Genomic DNA, 13,198 nt, shown 5'->3' with positions numbered 1-13,198 from the left:
GTAAGTGGAATATCTAGTTAGTTCAGATACAACCACTAATAACCAGAGCAGGCAAACCTCCTCGCCTTAACGCACAACCATCTACACTTGCCGTTGTCTCGTTCTCTCCTTGCCGTCATAAGCAGCTCGTATCCGTCTTGATCGCCACTCCCTTTGTCCTTGGGCCGAGCCACAGGTACAAGTTTCAGTTGCCAGCTGTGCTACCAAAGACAGTGTCTTTGTGGTACAACTACACACATACAACGAACATTAGAGCATAGCCTGCGCAAGAGAAGGATCGCAGCGGGCTGGCGCCATGGCCACACGCTTGGAAGCCCATACATCAGCATACAGCCACCGCAGAGCCCAATTCTGCGTGTGTATTCGCAGCCCGTCTGCAATCTTGGTCAGGGTAGCGGCCGTAAAAAATAGATAACCAGCCCATTCATCCGCCGTCCGGCACGGCAAAGCCCCCGCCTTGCTTTTTTCCCTCTTTTGCCACGCCGGCTTTGTCTCGACCTACTCGGGCTCTGTCTTTGACGACCGTCACAGTCACATAGACCCGTATGCTATCATCCCAATCACAAGCACATGATCCCACATGTCCACTTTGTATAGTTGTAGCACCCTCTGTTTTTGTACCTGTACTTGAAGTATACAAGTAGGTGGCCACCCCGGTCTCGCTTGACATGCACATCCCATGCTCTCGTAGTATTCGTTCCACCCCTCTTCTCTTCTTCTGTTTTCTTGGCCTGATTGCACCCCTCTTCTTTGGCCCGGTCAAGTGAAAAATCTCTTTAGGCCCGGTCCAGATAGCCATCCCCATTGGTCTTCTCCTGTCTTTTTTTCTTCTTCTCTCTCTAGGCGTGCTTGACGTGTTTGTATGTGTGCTGTTTTTTTTGGGGCAGCCCTTCTAGATATCCCGGGCCTCTCCTGCTCTGGTGGTTGGATGATCATACCTGAAGCTATGACATAGCTTGTGCTAAGCTCGCTCGCTATTTCCACCGCGTGCCCTGTTGGTTCTTTGTCTTGACAGCTAGGACTTTTGAGCTCTGGCCTGCTGACCGATGCCGATGTCATGCTTGTTCCCTGGACTATCCTGCTTACTTAGCTGCAACGCAACGTCTTTTCTTTTTCCTTCATGTGCTGGTACTAGAGCTCCGTGAACAGTCCTTCCCCCCACATTCTTTTTTCTTTTGTTTTATCCGTTTCCGCCAAACTCGCCGGCCTGGTCTAGTTCTTTGGTCTATCAAAGGTTGGTCAGCTTCGTCTGCTTTGCTCTGGAGTATCTCACTTGATGCCGGTGAAATCAACATCTACAATCTCGGAGAGTTCAGAGTAAACGACAGGCCGTGAAGACGTTGGAAACTTGTGGCTTCTTGCGACAAGAGTACCCCTACTTTTCATATACAGCCATTAGACTCGAGCCGTTACTTGCCCTTCCTACTTTCACAAGCCAACTTGTTTATCTAAGAACACAAACTATCCCTCTACAAGTCTTTCATTGCTTGCCAATCTCGCCATGCTCTCATTGGCGCTGGCCTTGCCAACTCTCTTGGCTATAGTCAGCCCTGTTCAGGGCCAATGGGATGGTTGGGTTGACGGCCAAGTCAACACCACTCTTTGCCAATGGCAAGACCTTCGAGGTTTGTCTCTAGCCACCAGACTCTAGACCCAACGCCTAACAAAACATTAGGAATTATTCTCCGTGATACTATTTACCTAGACGGAGGCCGAACGTACTGGCTGCCTGGAATGAATGACGGTACATATGGCTCAGTAAATCTCAATGGTAAGCTTTATCATCATGATCCTTGGTTGTCAAGCTCATCACTTCTAACTCTATCTACTAGATAACCAGCTGGGCTACATGTTTACAATCTCTCTGAACAGCTCTATTGATCTTACAACGGCTAATTTCACTGACATACTGGGCACTATTTCCAAAGCTCGTGGAGGCTCTGGCAATGCGGCTTCCAACGGTGCGCCAAACTACATGAGCGGAGCGCTCATTGGGAACAGTGCCGAGTACTACCTCTACGGAGGCTTAGCCGCAAACACATCTGCATATGAACTGCCTGATGCAAATGATGTCCTGTTATACCAGAGGTACGAGTATGGTGCTGAGCGGGACTTTTCCATAAGCTTGGACTCATTCACCCTAGACTCCGGGACAGATCGCTACGTGACTTACGGAGCGGGCGCGACGGTGAACTCGGAGTGGAAAGCCTTTTACTTTTCTGGGCTACGGTCGGAGTCCGGCCCCATCTACCAGCAGACTTCACGGGAGGAAACACCAACGAGCTGGACGCACTCGGCCGACTTCCTGATTACTCTCGAGACCGAAGAATCGAACCAGTTGACCCAAAAATGGACTAATACGTCTCTTCCGGACAACGTCAAAGGCCGTGCTGCTGGCGAGTTTGTCTTTGTTCCGGTTGGATCGAACGGTGTCATGGTGGCGGTGGGAGGCGTGACATATCCCGAGTTTGTCAACGGGAGCGCAGATTCTGCCAACCCTGAGTTGAGTGTAAGTTCTTCGGTTGTGTGCCTTGCTGTGGCCCTTGATTTATGCAATACTGATGCTTCATGTGTATGTTTTAGGAGTCGGAAGGTAAACGCTTCCATGAGACCATTGACATCTATGACATTGGGTCACAAAAGTGGTATCAACAAAATACTACTCTGGTGGATACCCCGCCTACACTCTCGCGTGGCTGTGCGGTGATGGCTGAGGCTCCTGATCGGTCCAGCTACAACATATACTACTATGGTGGCTACACTGCAATCTCGGGCCTGGAGTCGTACAGTGACGACGTTTGGGTCCTGAGCTTGCCTAGCTTCACGTGGACCAAGATTTACAGCGGCAACAATCGCCATGGGCGTGTCAGTCACCAGTGCTTTCAGCCTTATCCGGGCCAGATGATGATTATCGGAGGCATGACTGCTATCACGTCAGCCAGCACCAGCGATTTCACCTGTCTGGAGGGTAACGCGATCCAGTTGTTCAACATGTCTAGTCTAGAGTGGCTGGATGTGTACGATCCTGCTGTATACAGCAACTACACGGTGCCTGACGCCATCTCGAACGTGATTGGAGGTGATGCGTCTGGTTCGGCTACCGAAACCTCTCCCGCTGCGGGGTGGAATGACGAAGAGCTAGAAGCCCTTTTTGGCACCGCCTACCCTACTTCTAGAATCGTCAACTACTACCCGTATGCGGTTGCTTCAGTTTCAAACACCACAAACAGTAGCCCGGGGTCTTTTGACTCCGGCTCCAGCTCCAGCGGGGTCTCAAACGGAGCTATTGCTGCCATTGTTGTGTGTTCCCTGCTAGCCGTCAGCTTTATTATTGGTCTCTTGATATGGTGGCGCCGCCGGAGAATGGCCCGGATGAGCGAAGAGAACACGACCGTTGTGTTTAGAAGAAACCGCGTTCTCACGTGGATTCTGGGTAATACTCCGACAGCAGCATCGACATCTACCCCTTCAGCCAAGGCGGCGCTCACGGGTACAACAGATACATTTAGCATATCGCCGGGACCGTTTGAAGGCTCCATGTCCCCCATGAGTGCCATGTCCGTGCCTGCTGTGGTACCCGTATTTCATCACGAAATGGAGGCGGCGGGGCTTCCCGAGCTAGAGGACACCTCTCGTCCGGATCTCGGTGGGACTGGTATGACACCCATACAAGTGGCTGAACGCAGGGCACACCGACACTCTAGTACCGGGCAGAGTCCGCTGACCATGTCTCCCACTGGACTGTCTGACACCGACCGCAACAGCTTCATCAGCCAAACCGACATATCCTCCATCAGAAACTCAGAGGTTTCGCCCCAGGCACCAAGCCCATCGCAGTCACCCACAATTCCTGATGACGCCGCCACAGCAAAGACACGGCCGCATGCAACTGCTCGAGGATTATCCGAGGTGTCTAATCTCAGCGACCCGGCGATGACACCGTCGCCTGTAGCCGCTCGCGCGGTATCCGGGGTTTCGAATCTCAGTGAAAATGAGAGACGACACCTGCGCCAGATCAGTGACGTCACAATCAGCAATGCTTCCGATACGAGCGATGCGCCGGTCCTCTTCCCCGTTAGGGCTGTCTTTGCGCCACCGGCGATTGAGGAGCACCCAGAGGATGGAACGACATCGTCAGCTGCCGTGTCGCCACCAGAGTCGCCAGTAGGACCGTCTGATACGCTGGGGAAGAGCCCATTGCAGGAGAACGTGACAGCCAAGACGCCGTACACTTCAAGCGGGAGACGCAGCGTCTTCCATGAAAGTAGGGACGATTTGGGTGAGATGGAGGACCCCAAGCCCAGTGCAAAGGAACAAGGCAAAAAGTAGGGGGATAAACTGGTAAGGGGGAAAATCTTGTCAGTGTAATGGGTCAAGTTTGGTTTTGAAGCTTTATTTCTGTCGGCGTTTTGGTACTTGGTCGTAGAGAGGATATTTCTATGAACTAATTCTGTTGCTTAATGTTTAATTAGTTACTCTTTTTCAGTTGATGATTTCTTTAATGTGAAGACCTCGCGATGTGCTGCGCAGTTGAGATATGATGCTTAGTCAGCGCGCGCTAGGGTTACACGGGCCACCTACCCTTAAAAAAAGCTTCCCAAGCTACCACAGCTCTCTCTGAGGCATCTGTTGCATTTTCGTTGGTAGGCACTCTTGTTTCTCTGGTGTTCTCAACACGGCCTCCTCCCAATTTTTATTTCTTCCCTTTGTATCCATCACTCCCTTTAGAATCGAGGTTGCGTTGCCAGCAGGTATTGCAGCCCCCGCCTGTCTCTGCTCCAAAACGACACTAAGCAGCCTCCACAGTCCCTACAGCGGCGAACATCCCCCACAACAAGGCTCCCCAACAATGGTGTCCAAGTCCAGCCGCTCTTCCGTTGCGGCACCAACCGAACTCGAGGCGCTACCACCGCCGCCGCTCGCGCCAGTCAAGCTTTACCACGGCTCGGCAGCGCTTGGCGTACGGCTGGCGCAGCCGGCGCTGGTCGCGGCTTTGTTCATCTACGGCTTCGGTCGCGTGGTAGCAGACCCGGTCGACGGACTGCAGGAGCTGCTGGCGGTGGTTGCGGTTGCGCAGATGGTTTATGTGCTGGTGTGTGTGCCTGAGGTCGGCACCAAGTACAAGTCGGGTGGAGCTGGAAAGAAGAAGGGAGAGCGCAAGAGCAGTGCCAAAAGATCGGTATTTGTAAGTATTGGTGTACCTCCCCCGGAATGAAGCGGCTTGTGCTGTTGTGGCACAGATGGGCGTCTACGAACATGCAATTTTTCGGCTCCGGGGTTTTGTGTCTTTGGGCTCGTGCAATTCGCTAATCGGTGTGGGTTTTCCTTGTACAGACCGCGATCCTCTCCCTCATACTCAGCGGCCTGGTCACGCCCTTTGTGCACCTTGTCCTCGTTCTCTTTGGTGGCCCGTTCCTGGCGCACGTCAAGCCGACATTCCTTTGCGCCACGCACTTCAGTCTGGTGTGCATCTTCCCGCTGTTTTACGCCCACGGCGTCGAGTCGTCAGCGTGGCTAGCCATTAGCAGCCTGGGCCAGCCCGTCGATGAGACGTATGGCGCCCTCTGGGGCGGACTATTGGGCGCGTGGCTGGGCGCCGTGCCGATTCCGCTGGATTGGGACCGTGAGTGGCAGAAGTGGCCGGTCACGATTGTCTGTGGCATCTACTTGGGTGCTGCGCTGGGCCGTGTCCTGGGCGGGAGTTTACTGTTTGGAAAGAGAGTAGTTGAGCTGGATCTTCCGGCCAAGGAAGAGTAGGCTAGTGCCATGGCTGGCATATATAGACAGGTTTGCCATGAACAAAGCACCCATATTGAGCATGGACAAGGTCTACGATCAACGTGAAGGGAATGACGTCAAATTTCAAATCAAATATGGGTGAGACGGGAGCGACAGCCAGGAACTATCAAAGCTGAGCAAGTATACGGGCTACAAGAGACGGAACGAACAAGTGTTTCTGTGTGTTGCTTTCAGAATTTTCAGTGTGAATAGAGCTCAACTGGAGATGATGACATCAGCCAGGATAGCGAATTAAAAGAAAGTCATCACAAAGCAACAGAAACATGGTGAGAATCTTCGGACCTGCTTTATCTCTTGCAAGAAATACAAGCCTAGACCAATGATTCTGTCAGTTTTCCACGTCTCGCAGAAACCGTTTTGATGAGCAGAGAAGAACCAATTTGTGTCAAGAAAGCTAGAATTTTTATGCTTATATACTGGGTTTCTAAAGGTTCCATAAAAGCGTGGACATCTAGAGAGTCGGGTGCATTAGCCGAATCTGAGCCGGAGCGGAATTCGCAGTTGCCCACTTTAAATCATGCGTGATGACCGAGCATAGAAAACTTCACCTTGTCTTCTGTTGAAGGAGAAACTTGAGCCAAGTTGACCAGAGTCAGAAAACTTCGGGTAAGTAATGAGGGAGATGGTAGACTTCCTACCGGAAGTCATAACTACTATGATGCCAGAAGACTTTCGTGAATGTTTTGGAAAATGGCTTAGTTACACTAACAATGTTAACGTCATCATGCAACAAACAACATGACACTGATATATCGAGACAGAAAGAAATGGGGTAAAGAAAAGTTGGTTGAGCCTGAACTTTGGCACGATAGTGTTGGAATTTCACAGATGTGGCATTAATTACAGAGAAGGGAAAAGAAAATAGTCTATGTATACCTGCCCACTGCGTAGTTGTTGCGCATGTGCATGCATGTACTACCAGGAAAAGAAAAATAAATGCACCTATTCATCGAACCATTATAAAGCGCTGGAAACCTTGCAGACAAAGAAAAGAAAAACAAAAAGAAGAAAAAAAATGGATAGAGAACCCCTCCAATAGACAACAGAAGAAAGGGAACAGGGTAGAAAGGACGCGCTTGTAGATGTTGGCATCCTAACTCTCGCATTCTGGGCCGCAGAATGTGCCATGCTGAAGATGGTCGGAAAGGAAGGCGAAGGAGAGACAAACGGCGATATGTCACGTCGGCAAGCGGGCCTCTCGCTTCAAGCCTGGGTGGCATTCTGGGCAGCCAGGAGCGTCTGCTTGCGCAGCCCGTCGGTCCGGGTCTCGTCCATCTCAGCGCGGATATACTTGTTGAACTCGTCAGGGTTATCGAGGAAGAGGTGGTGGCCGGCGTCCTGGACAATGAGCACCTTTGCGGCGCCATTCTCATTCTTCTTTTCGTGGTCAGTGCCGGTAAGCAAGGCCTTTTCGCGCGCCTTGAGCAGTTTCTGCTCTGCGGCAAAGCCGCCTGCCGCATCCATCCAGTCGCCGTCGCCGTACATCATGATGATGGGGATGCCAGTTTCGCGTAGTGGTACGGCGCTAGCCGACGACCCGGCGGGAATAGGGAGCATCTGGCGGCCGACGCCGTCGATGCGGTTAATCAGCGGGCTGCGCGCAAATGCGCCGGGGGCAAGGAGGTACGGCATGGCGTATTCGCCGCTGCCGGTCTGGCGGAAGATGGAGAAGGCGTAGTCGTGGAGCAGGCCGGCGTCGGTTTCGGGGAGATGGTTGAAGCGGCGCGAGGACCAGCCGGATACAAGCCGCGGGCCGAGGGGCCCGGTGAGACGCACAATGCTAAAGGGCGAGACGTTGGCGTCCCAAAGGTAGCTCAGCCAGCCGGGAACACGGCGTCGCGGGGCAGCTTCCGGGTTGGGGGCATTGTTGCCATGGACAATGCTTTCTTGGTCGCGGGTGAATTCGTTCTGCATAGTCGATTCTTCGGGTTCCGGTATTTCGGCGCTGACAGCGTGGGGGTCTGAGGGCACGCCAACGGGTGAGGCAAGAATCAGCTTCTTGATGCGGCCGGGATACTTGAGGGCGTATGCTACGCCAAGATATCCACCTAGAGAATGGGCGCAGAGTGTAAATGATTCGATTTTGCGCTTACTGCGCCATTCCTCAAGAGAGTCGATGAACCAGCTCTCGGCCTCGGCGATCTGGGCTTCCCGGGTCTTGGCCTTGATAGAGAACGACGGGCGGCTCTATTTGTACCGAAAGAGCAGTTGTTAGACGTGTCAATCATGAAAGTGAAAGAGAGGAGAAACGTACAGAGTTGCCCATGCCAAGCATGTCAAGGGCATAGAGCTTCCAGCCAGCGGCTCGGGACAACGGCTCGTAGTTGCGGTAGAAGAAACCAAGGCCAGCGCCGTAACCGTGAAGCATGACCAGATTCTCGTCAATCTTTTCACCCACGCGCTCGACAGAATATTCGTTGAGAGCGCGGTTCTTGCCCGACAACTCGACCATCTGCGAGCGCCACACGCGGAAGCCGAAGGGATCGCTGTGATTAGCCGGGGGCGTCATGTTGTCGGAGCTGGCCTCTTTGAGGTAAGGAATCATGTTGAGAAGTCTCTGTTCAGCGAGCTTGGGATTTGTACAGGACCACTAGATGTCTAGGGCGTTAGCGGTGTTCGTATGCCGGCGGGAGGGACCCGGAACCCGGGCAGACAGCGGAATGGCGGGGGGAGACTCACCCATTGTTTCGCCGACTCGCCAAAGCTCTGCGGAAACATCTGTGCAAGCGTCATGCGTGGCCGGCTGGACGGGCTTGTGTCCGGCTCCTGGTCAGCCATGAGGATATGTTCTGGATCGTCGGATTCAGAGGCCGAGACGGAGGCTGAAGACGGGTAGCGCGAGTTGGCGGGGTGGGGGGCAGAAAAGTAGAGACGGGGGCGGCGGATAACGATTGTGCTGGCAGCCTGTGTCTTGAGCATCCCGACTAGGTGAATACGTGGGAGCAGGAGGATATATGTGTGTCGAGAATCGAGGGTCAGTTCGACGGGATGAGTGGAACTCCGGTCACAGCCAGCCACAGGGTGACGTATAAAGTGCCCAGGCGACGAGGTGAATGCGAATCGCGAAAAGGGCGGGTGGGATGCGCTTGCGACAGGCGATGGTGTAGGTCTGGATTATTAATGAAGCAAAAAAGCCACCGGCCCGATTTTAGGGTAGCGGGCAAACTAGTGCGTGAGGCTCGGGACAATTTGAGCCCCGAAGACAAGAGGTGAAGTTGAAGGGAAGCCTAAGGCCGAAAGAATGTGTAGCAGCGAAGAGGATGGTCGAATCGTGGGGAACGGAGTTAAAGACACGGAGAAGCAGATGCATAAATTATGCCACAGCAAATGGTGCTGCATCGAGGCTTATAAAACCAGAGGCCCCTGAGGCAGGCCCACTGACCCCTAAAGATGGCCTGGGCTTCCCCAAAACTTGGCCCTATCTCTACGCCGATTTTGCTGGGGATGCATGTGGCTCCAGGGCTCGCGCTAAGCAGCAGCACTGCCAACTGTTTAGTGGCCCGCCTCAACAATCTGGGTGTGTGGAGTGTATTCTTAGCGTGCACACAACGAGGTTGATGGACCAATCAGAAGGCAGCATGGGGAACGTTGATGATCACGGGTTCTGCTTTGGCGGCGAGACAGAGTGGCAGCATTTGGAGGATCGGTGGTCATTGAACACCTAGACAGCATTTGGGGAGACGCCGCACACTCGGGTCTCGGGTCTTGGATTCTTGGTGTCGATTTTGGAGAACGACGTCATCGAGGATATCGTCAAAGCTTCCCTGCATGTTCTTGACGTGGTTGCTAGTGTGTTGCTCCAAAAATTGTGACGATATTATTATAGACAAACAAAGACTACAAATACAAAGATCTAATGCAAACCACCGTTTAAATACGCTCGACCATCCATGACCACCACTTGTTGACTCCAGGCCCGTCGCCAATCACATTACCGCCAATGACATCGATGTCAATGTCAAACTCAAGCATCTGCTTGAAGGTGAACTTCTCGTTGCTTGCGCCGTATGCGCCTAGCCACGAGTCCTGCTCGTCGGCGCCAATGTCCACGGCGTCGTCCCCCGAGGTCATAAGACCTTTGCTTTTTGAGGCGCGGATGCGCGTCAACTCGGCCTCCAGCTGCGTCTTGACCATGGCCGCTGGTGTAGCGGTAAACAGGTCCATCTTGTTGGCGGCAATAAGCACAGGGACCGACGGCGGGGGGCGCGACGACTTGGACGACGCGGCGCGGCGCTGCAGGAGCATGAGCACTTCGTATAGATACTCGGCGGTGGGGCCCAGCACCTCGGGCTCGCCGAGACTCGATGCGTCGACCATGAAAACGATACCCTTGACGGTGCTTTCGGCATCGGGTGCCTTCTTGGGGTTGAGCGACGTCATCTGATCGCCGGCGACGGCGCGTAGCTTGGCGTGGCCGGGCGTGTCGACGAGGAGGAACTTGGTGTGCTCGCCGGAAACATCGTTCTTTAGCAGGTGGTCGCTGCGGGCCGAGGCCTTGCTTGAAGCAGTGAACTCGACACAGGTGGCCAGCAGCGACGTGTGTGTCTCGGTGGCGGCTTTGTTGTTCTCGAAGAGCGTGAGGAGCGCCGTCTTGCCGGCGTTACACGGGCCGACAAGCACAATGGATGGCAGCTTGGTGTATGGTGTGGCCTTGACGACAATGTAGTGCAGCACGAGTGGGATCAAAAGCACCACACACGCTGCTATGACAAAGAGCTCGTACGAGGGCGTTAGTGACCACGTGATGGCGTGGCGGCTGTACTCTTTGGCAGCCTCGAGGCCGGCGTGGAGTTGTTGCAGGGCGTCGTCCATGGTGTAAATAGAAATGTATGGCGGGCGAATTGGCGAATGGCGAATGGCGACAGGAGCAGCAACAGGTGAGGAGCAGACAAAGCGTTGGCCTCTGTTGGGGAGCCAAGCTGCCTCTTTAAAGAACAAACAGCGCAATTGGGACAGAAGACAGACGGAGCAGCCCCTGCAGCATCAGGCGACGATGGGCAGATGGCGTTAAATAAAGACTGGCCGAGTGGTCTGCTGGCACAGAGAGTCGGCTCAGGCAGGGCGGTCCAGACTCTGGCTGGGAAATGGGTTGGGGGACAAGGCGTGAGTTGAACAGATATATGCAAGCTTGGCCAGCTATGGCTTCATGCATTGATTCGAGAGCCTGCCAGGGTGCTTGGGTGGTCGCAAGAGGATCAAGGTGGGGCGGCCGGGGTGGCGCTCGCTGGTGTGTGGCGCTCTGCGTGGCGTTGCCCCAATCTGGCAGAAAGTCTGAATACAGTTGAGCGCTTCAATGACGTTGTGGCTGCTTTGGTGAGAAGAGCAGACCAGAGCACCCTGAACAACCCGGCCAAAAAGGCATTTCCACGAACCCACCACCAGCAGCGTCGATTGTAGCGTTTCTTGCTGCTGCCGCCACCATCATCTTTACTTTGATTATTCCCCTGCCGAACAGCCGCCCCGCCGCCCGGCGAGACTCGTGCCTTGCCTTCCCAATCGCCCCCTGTGCGAAGACGAAAAAGAGCTTTTGCGGCAAGCTAGTCACAAAGCCATCTTCCCACCACGCCGCATCGCATCGCGAATACGAATACTGCTATATACACGCTCCGCCGTGGCTGCTGCGACTGACTGTGAGACCGAGCCGAGCTTGCGCGGAGTCTCGCTGTCGATAGCTCCCTGATCTTCTCGTCTAGAGGCGCCCTACGAGCTGCATGTTTTGTTGAGCCGAGCTCGTTCCGGGTTTGTCCTACTACTTGCAACCCGCCAAATACCACCTCAACAAACCCCCGGATGCGAGGCGACACGCCGGTTGATACCACGCCTTCTTCCTAGCCCCCCCACATCCTGTCCGAGTGCCAGCCATCCTGCTGCCAATAATGGCCGACGACTTCGACAGCATCGTCAAGGGCGCTCTACAGACCCAGATCGACGTCAAGTCCATCAGCGGCACGTCGTCCATCAAACCGTCTTTGGGCACCTCGGCAAAGCCATGGGATCCGCTCAGCACCACCCCGAGCTCGCCTCCCATGATATATCTGAATCTGCTGGTGCTCGAGGCTTCTCTTCGCGCCCAGTATCTCGAGCTGCGCGCTCGCCGACGCCACCACACCTTCTTCTTGCTGCTGCTGTCCGGCTGGATTGTGGGTTTCGGCTATGCCCTGTTTTTTGCCCCGCGTGAGGACGGCATCGGTGTCGGTGGCTCCGTCTACTGGGGCGTTGAAGCTGGCGAAAAGGTGTGTTTTATGGGAGGAGTCATCACGTCTATTCTGGTGTGGGCGACAGGCATCTGGGACCGTGGTATTCGCTGGCCGCGACGCTGGTTCAACGTCTCCAACCGTGGCTTGCGCGGCTTCAACTGCAAACTCGTCATTATCAAGCGGCCGTGGTGGGCAGAAATGGCCTCCACCGTTGGCTTTTTCTTGACGTACGGCCTATTCTCCAACACCGCTAGCTCATCGTACCGCTATGTGGATGCTTCTATACTGCGCGAGGTTGAGCGAGAACTTTCCCTAGCAGAGTTCCATTCCACAGTGCCAAACCTGGGCGTGCCCGGAACATCATCGATAGGCAGCGACGAGCGAGGCCGCGAAGAAGATCTCGCCCCGGCCGGCGACTTTGTCAAGCTGCTCCTGCATGCCAAGCCCTTCTCGCCCAGCTTCCGCGAGAACTGGGAAATCTACCGTTCCGAATACTGGGACAAGGAAAACGAGCGCCGTGCCCTGATCCGCGCCAAGCTGCGTGCCCGCAACCGCCAGTACGCCAAGAACCGCTGGGGCATGCTCTGGTGGCTTCCATGGCACCACACCCAGACCGAGCGCCACTTTGCCCGCATCGCCAGCGCCCGCGCCGCCCACGCCGCAGACTCGCACGCTGCCAAGGGACCGCAGCACCACCGCTCGCGCAGCATCCGTCGCGGGAGCATCAGCTCCACGCGCAGCCTGACGCCGACGCGCGACTTCATCTCGCCGCCGTCGCCTCTGGACGGCGCTGCCTCTGGGCCCGTCGCTGGTGGCCCTGGCTCGCGCCGCGGCAGCATATCGCCTGAAATGCGCCGCGGTAAGCGGCTCTCGGTTTCCAGCGCCATAGGCGCCGGCGGAGCGCTGGGCTCGGCCGGCCGCAAGAAGCCAGCGTCACCGGATACGCCGTCGCCGCTAGCGCGAGAGAGCGTGCTTGCTAGTGATGACGACTCCAAGGATGAATTGGATTGCGAGAAGAGAACAAAGCCTGTGAAGAAAAAGCCAGCTGCGACAAAGAGCTAGGCTTGAAGATTGCGTATCCTGTTCATTTTTTCTAGAGGGGGCTTTTGTTTTTCCGTATATGGTAGCGTAAATGCTCATTTTTTGTTCTATTATTGAAAAAAACAACCCTTGTGTATAAGGCCTGTGGCGGTGAGAAAAAA

The 13,198-nt window shown here is 54.6% G+C and overlaps 5 protein-coding genes across 5 annotated transcripts; 3 read left to right on the top strand and 2 right to left on the bottom strand.

Annotated features, from left to right (window-relative positions):
- Positions 1 to 1,501: 1,501 nt before the first annotated feature.
- On the top strand, positions 1,502 to 4,329 carry BROUX77_005425 (uncharacterized protein; the record flags this gene model as incomplete). Its single annotated transcript, XM_073750297.1, has 4 exons — positions 1,502 to 1,625; positions 1,676 to 1,771; positions 1,833 to 2,509; positions 2,584 to 4,329. The coding sequence occupies 4 exons, from the start codon at positions 1,502 to 1,504 to the stop codon at positions 4,327 to 4,329; spliced, it is 2,643 nt and encodes an 880-aa protein (XP_073604311.1).
- A 520-nt stretch (positions 4,330 to 4,849) lies between these two features.
- BROUX77_005424 (uncharacterized protein) lies at positions 4,850 to 5,757 on the top strand (the record flags this gene model as incomplete). Its single annotated transcript, XM_073750296.1, has 2 exons — positions 4,850 to 5,185; positions 5,335 to 5,757. 2 exons carry the CDS (start codon positions 4,850 to 4,852, stop codon positions 5,755 to 5,757), a joined length of 759 nt encoding a protein of 252 aa, XP_073604310.1.
- Positions 5,758 to 7,002: 1,245 nt separating this feature from the next.
- On the bottom strand, positions 7,003 to 8,718 carry BROUX77_005423 (uncharacterized protein; the record flags this gene model as incomplete). Its single annotated transcript, XM_073750295.1, has 3 exons — positions 7,003 to 7,986; positions 8,054 to 8,389; positions 8,479 to 8,718. 3 exons carry the CDS (start codon positions 8,716 to 8,718, stop codon positions 7,003 to 7,005), a joined length of 1,560 nt encoding a protein of 519 aa, XP_073604309.1.
- A 951-nt stretch (positions 8,719 to 9,669) lies between these two features.
- On the bottom strand, positions 9,670 to 10,611 carry BROUX77_005422 (uncharacterized protein; the record flags this gene model as incomplete). Its single annotated transcript, XM_073750294.1, has 1 exon — positions 9,670 to 10,611. One exon carries the CDS (start codon positions 10,609 to 10,611, stop codon positions 9,670 to 9,672), a length of 942 nt encoding a protein of 313 aa, XP_073604308.1.
- A 1,064-nt stretch (positions 10,612 to 11,675) lies between these two features.
- On the top strand, positions 11,676 to 13,058 carry BROUX77_005421 (uncharacterized protein; the record flags this gene model as incomplete). Its single annotated transcript, XM_073750293.1, has 1 exon — positions 11,676 to 13,058. One exon carries the CDS (start codon positions 11,676 to 11,678, stop codon positions 13,056 to 13,058), a length of 1,383 nt encoding a protein of 460 aa, XP_073604307.1.
- Positions 13,059 to 13,198: the final 140 nt, after the last annotated feature.

The sequence above is a fragment of the Berkeleyomyces rouxiae genome, assembly GCF_048999995.1.
Source record: "Berkeleyomyces rouxiae strain 22BRR77 chromosome Unknown BrBRR77_ptg000005l, whole genome shotgun sequence".
Lineage (NCBI taxonomy): Eukaryota > Fungi > Ascomycota > Sordariomycetes > Microascales > Ceratocystidaceae > Berkeleyomyces > Berkeleyomyces rouxiae.
The sequence above is the reverse complement of the archived record's forward strand: the minus strand, read 5'-3'. Positions and strand labels throughout refer to the sequence as shown.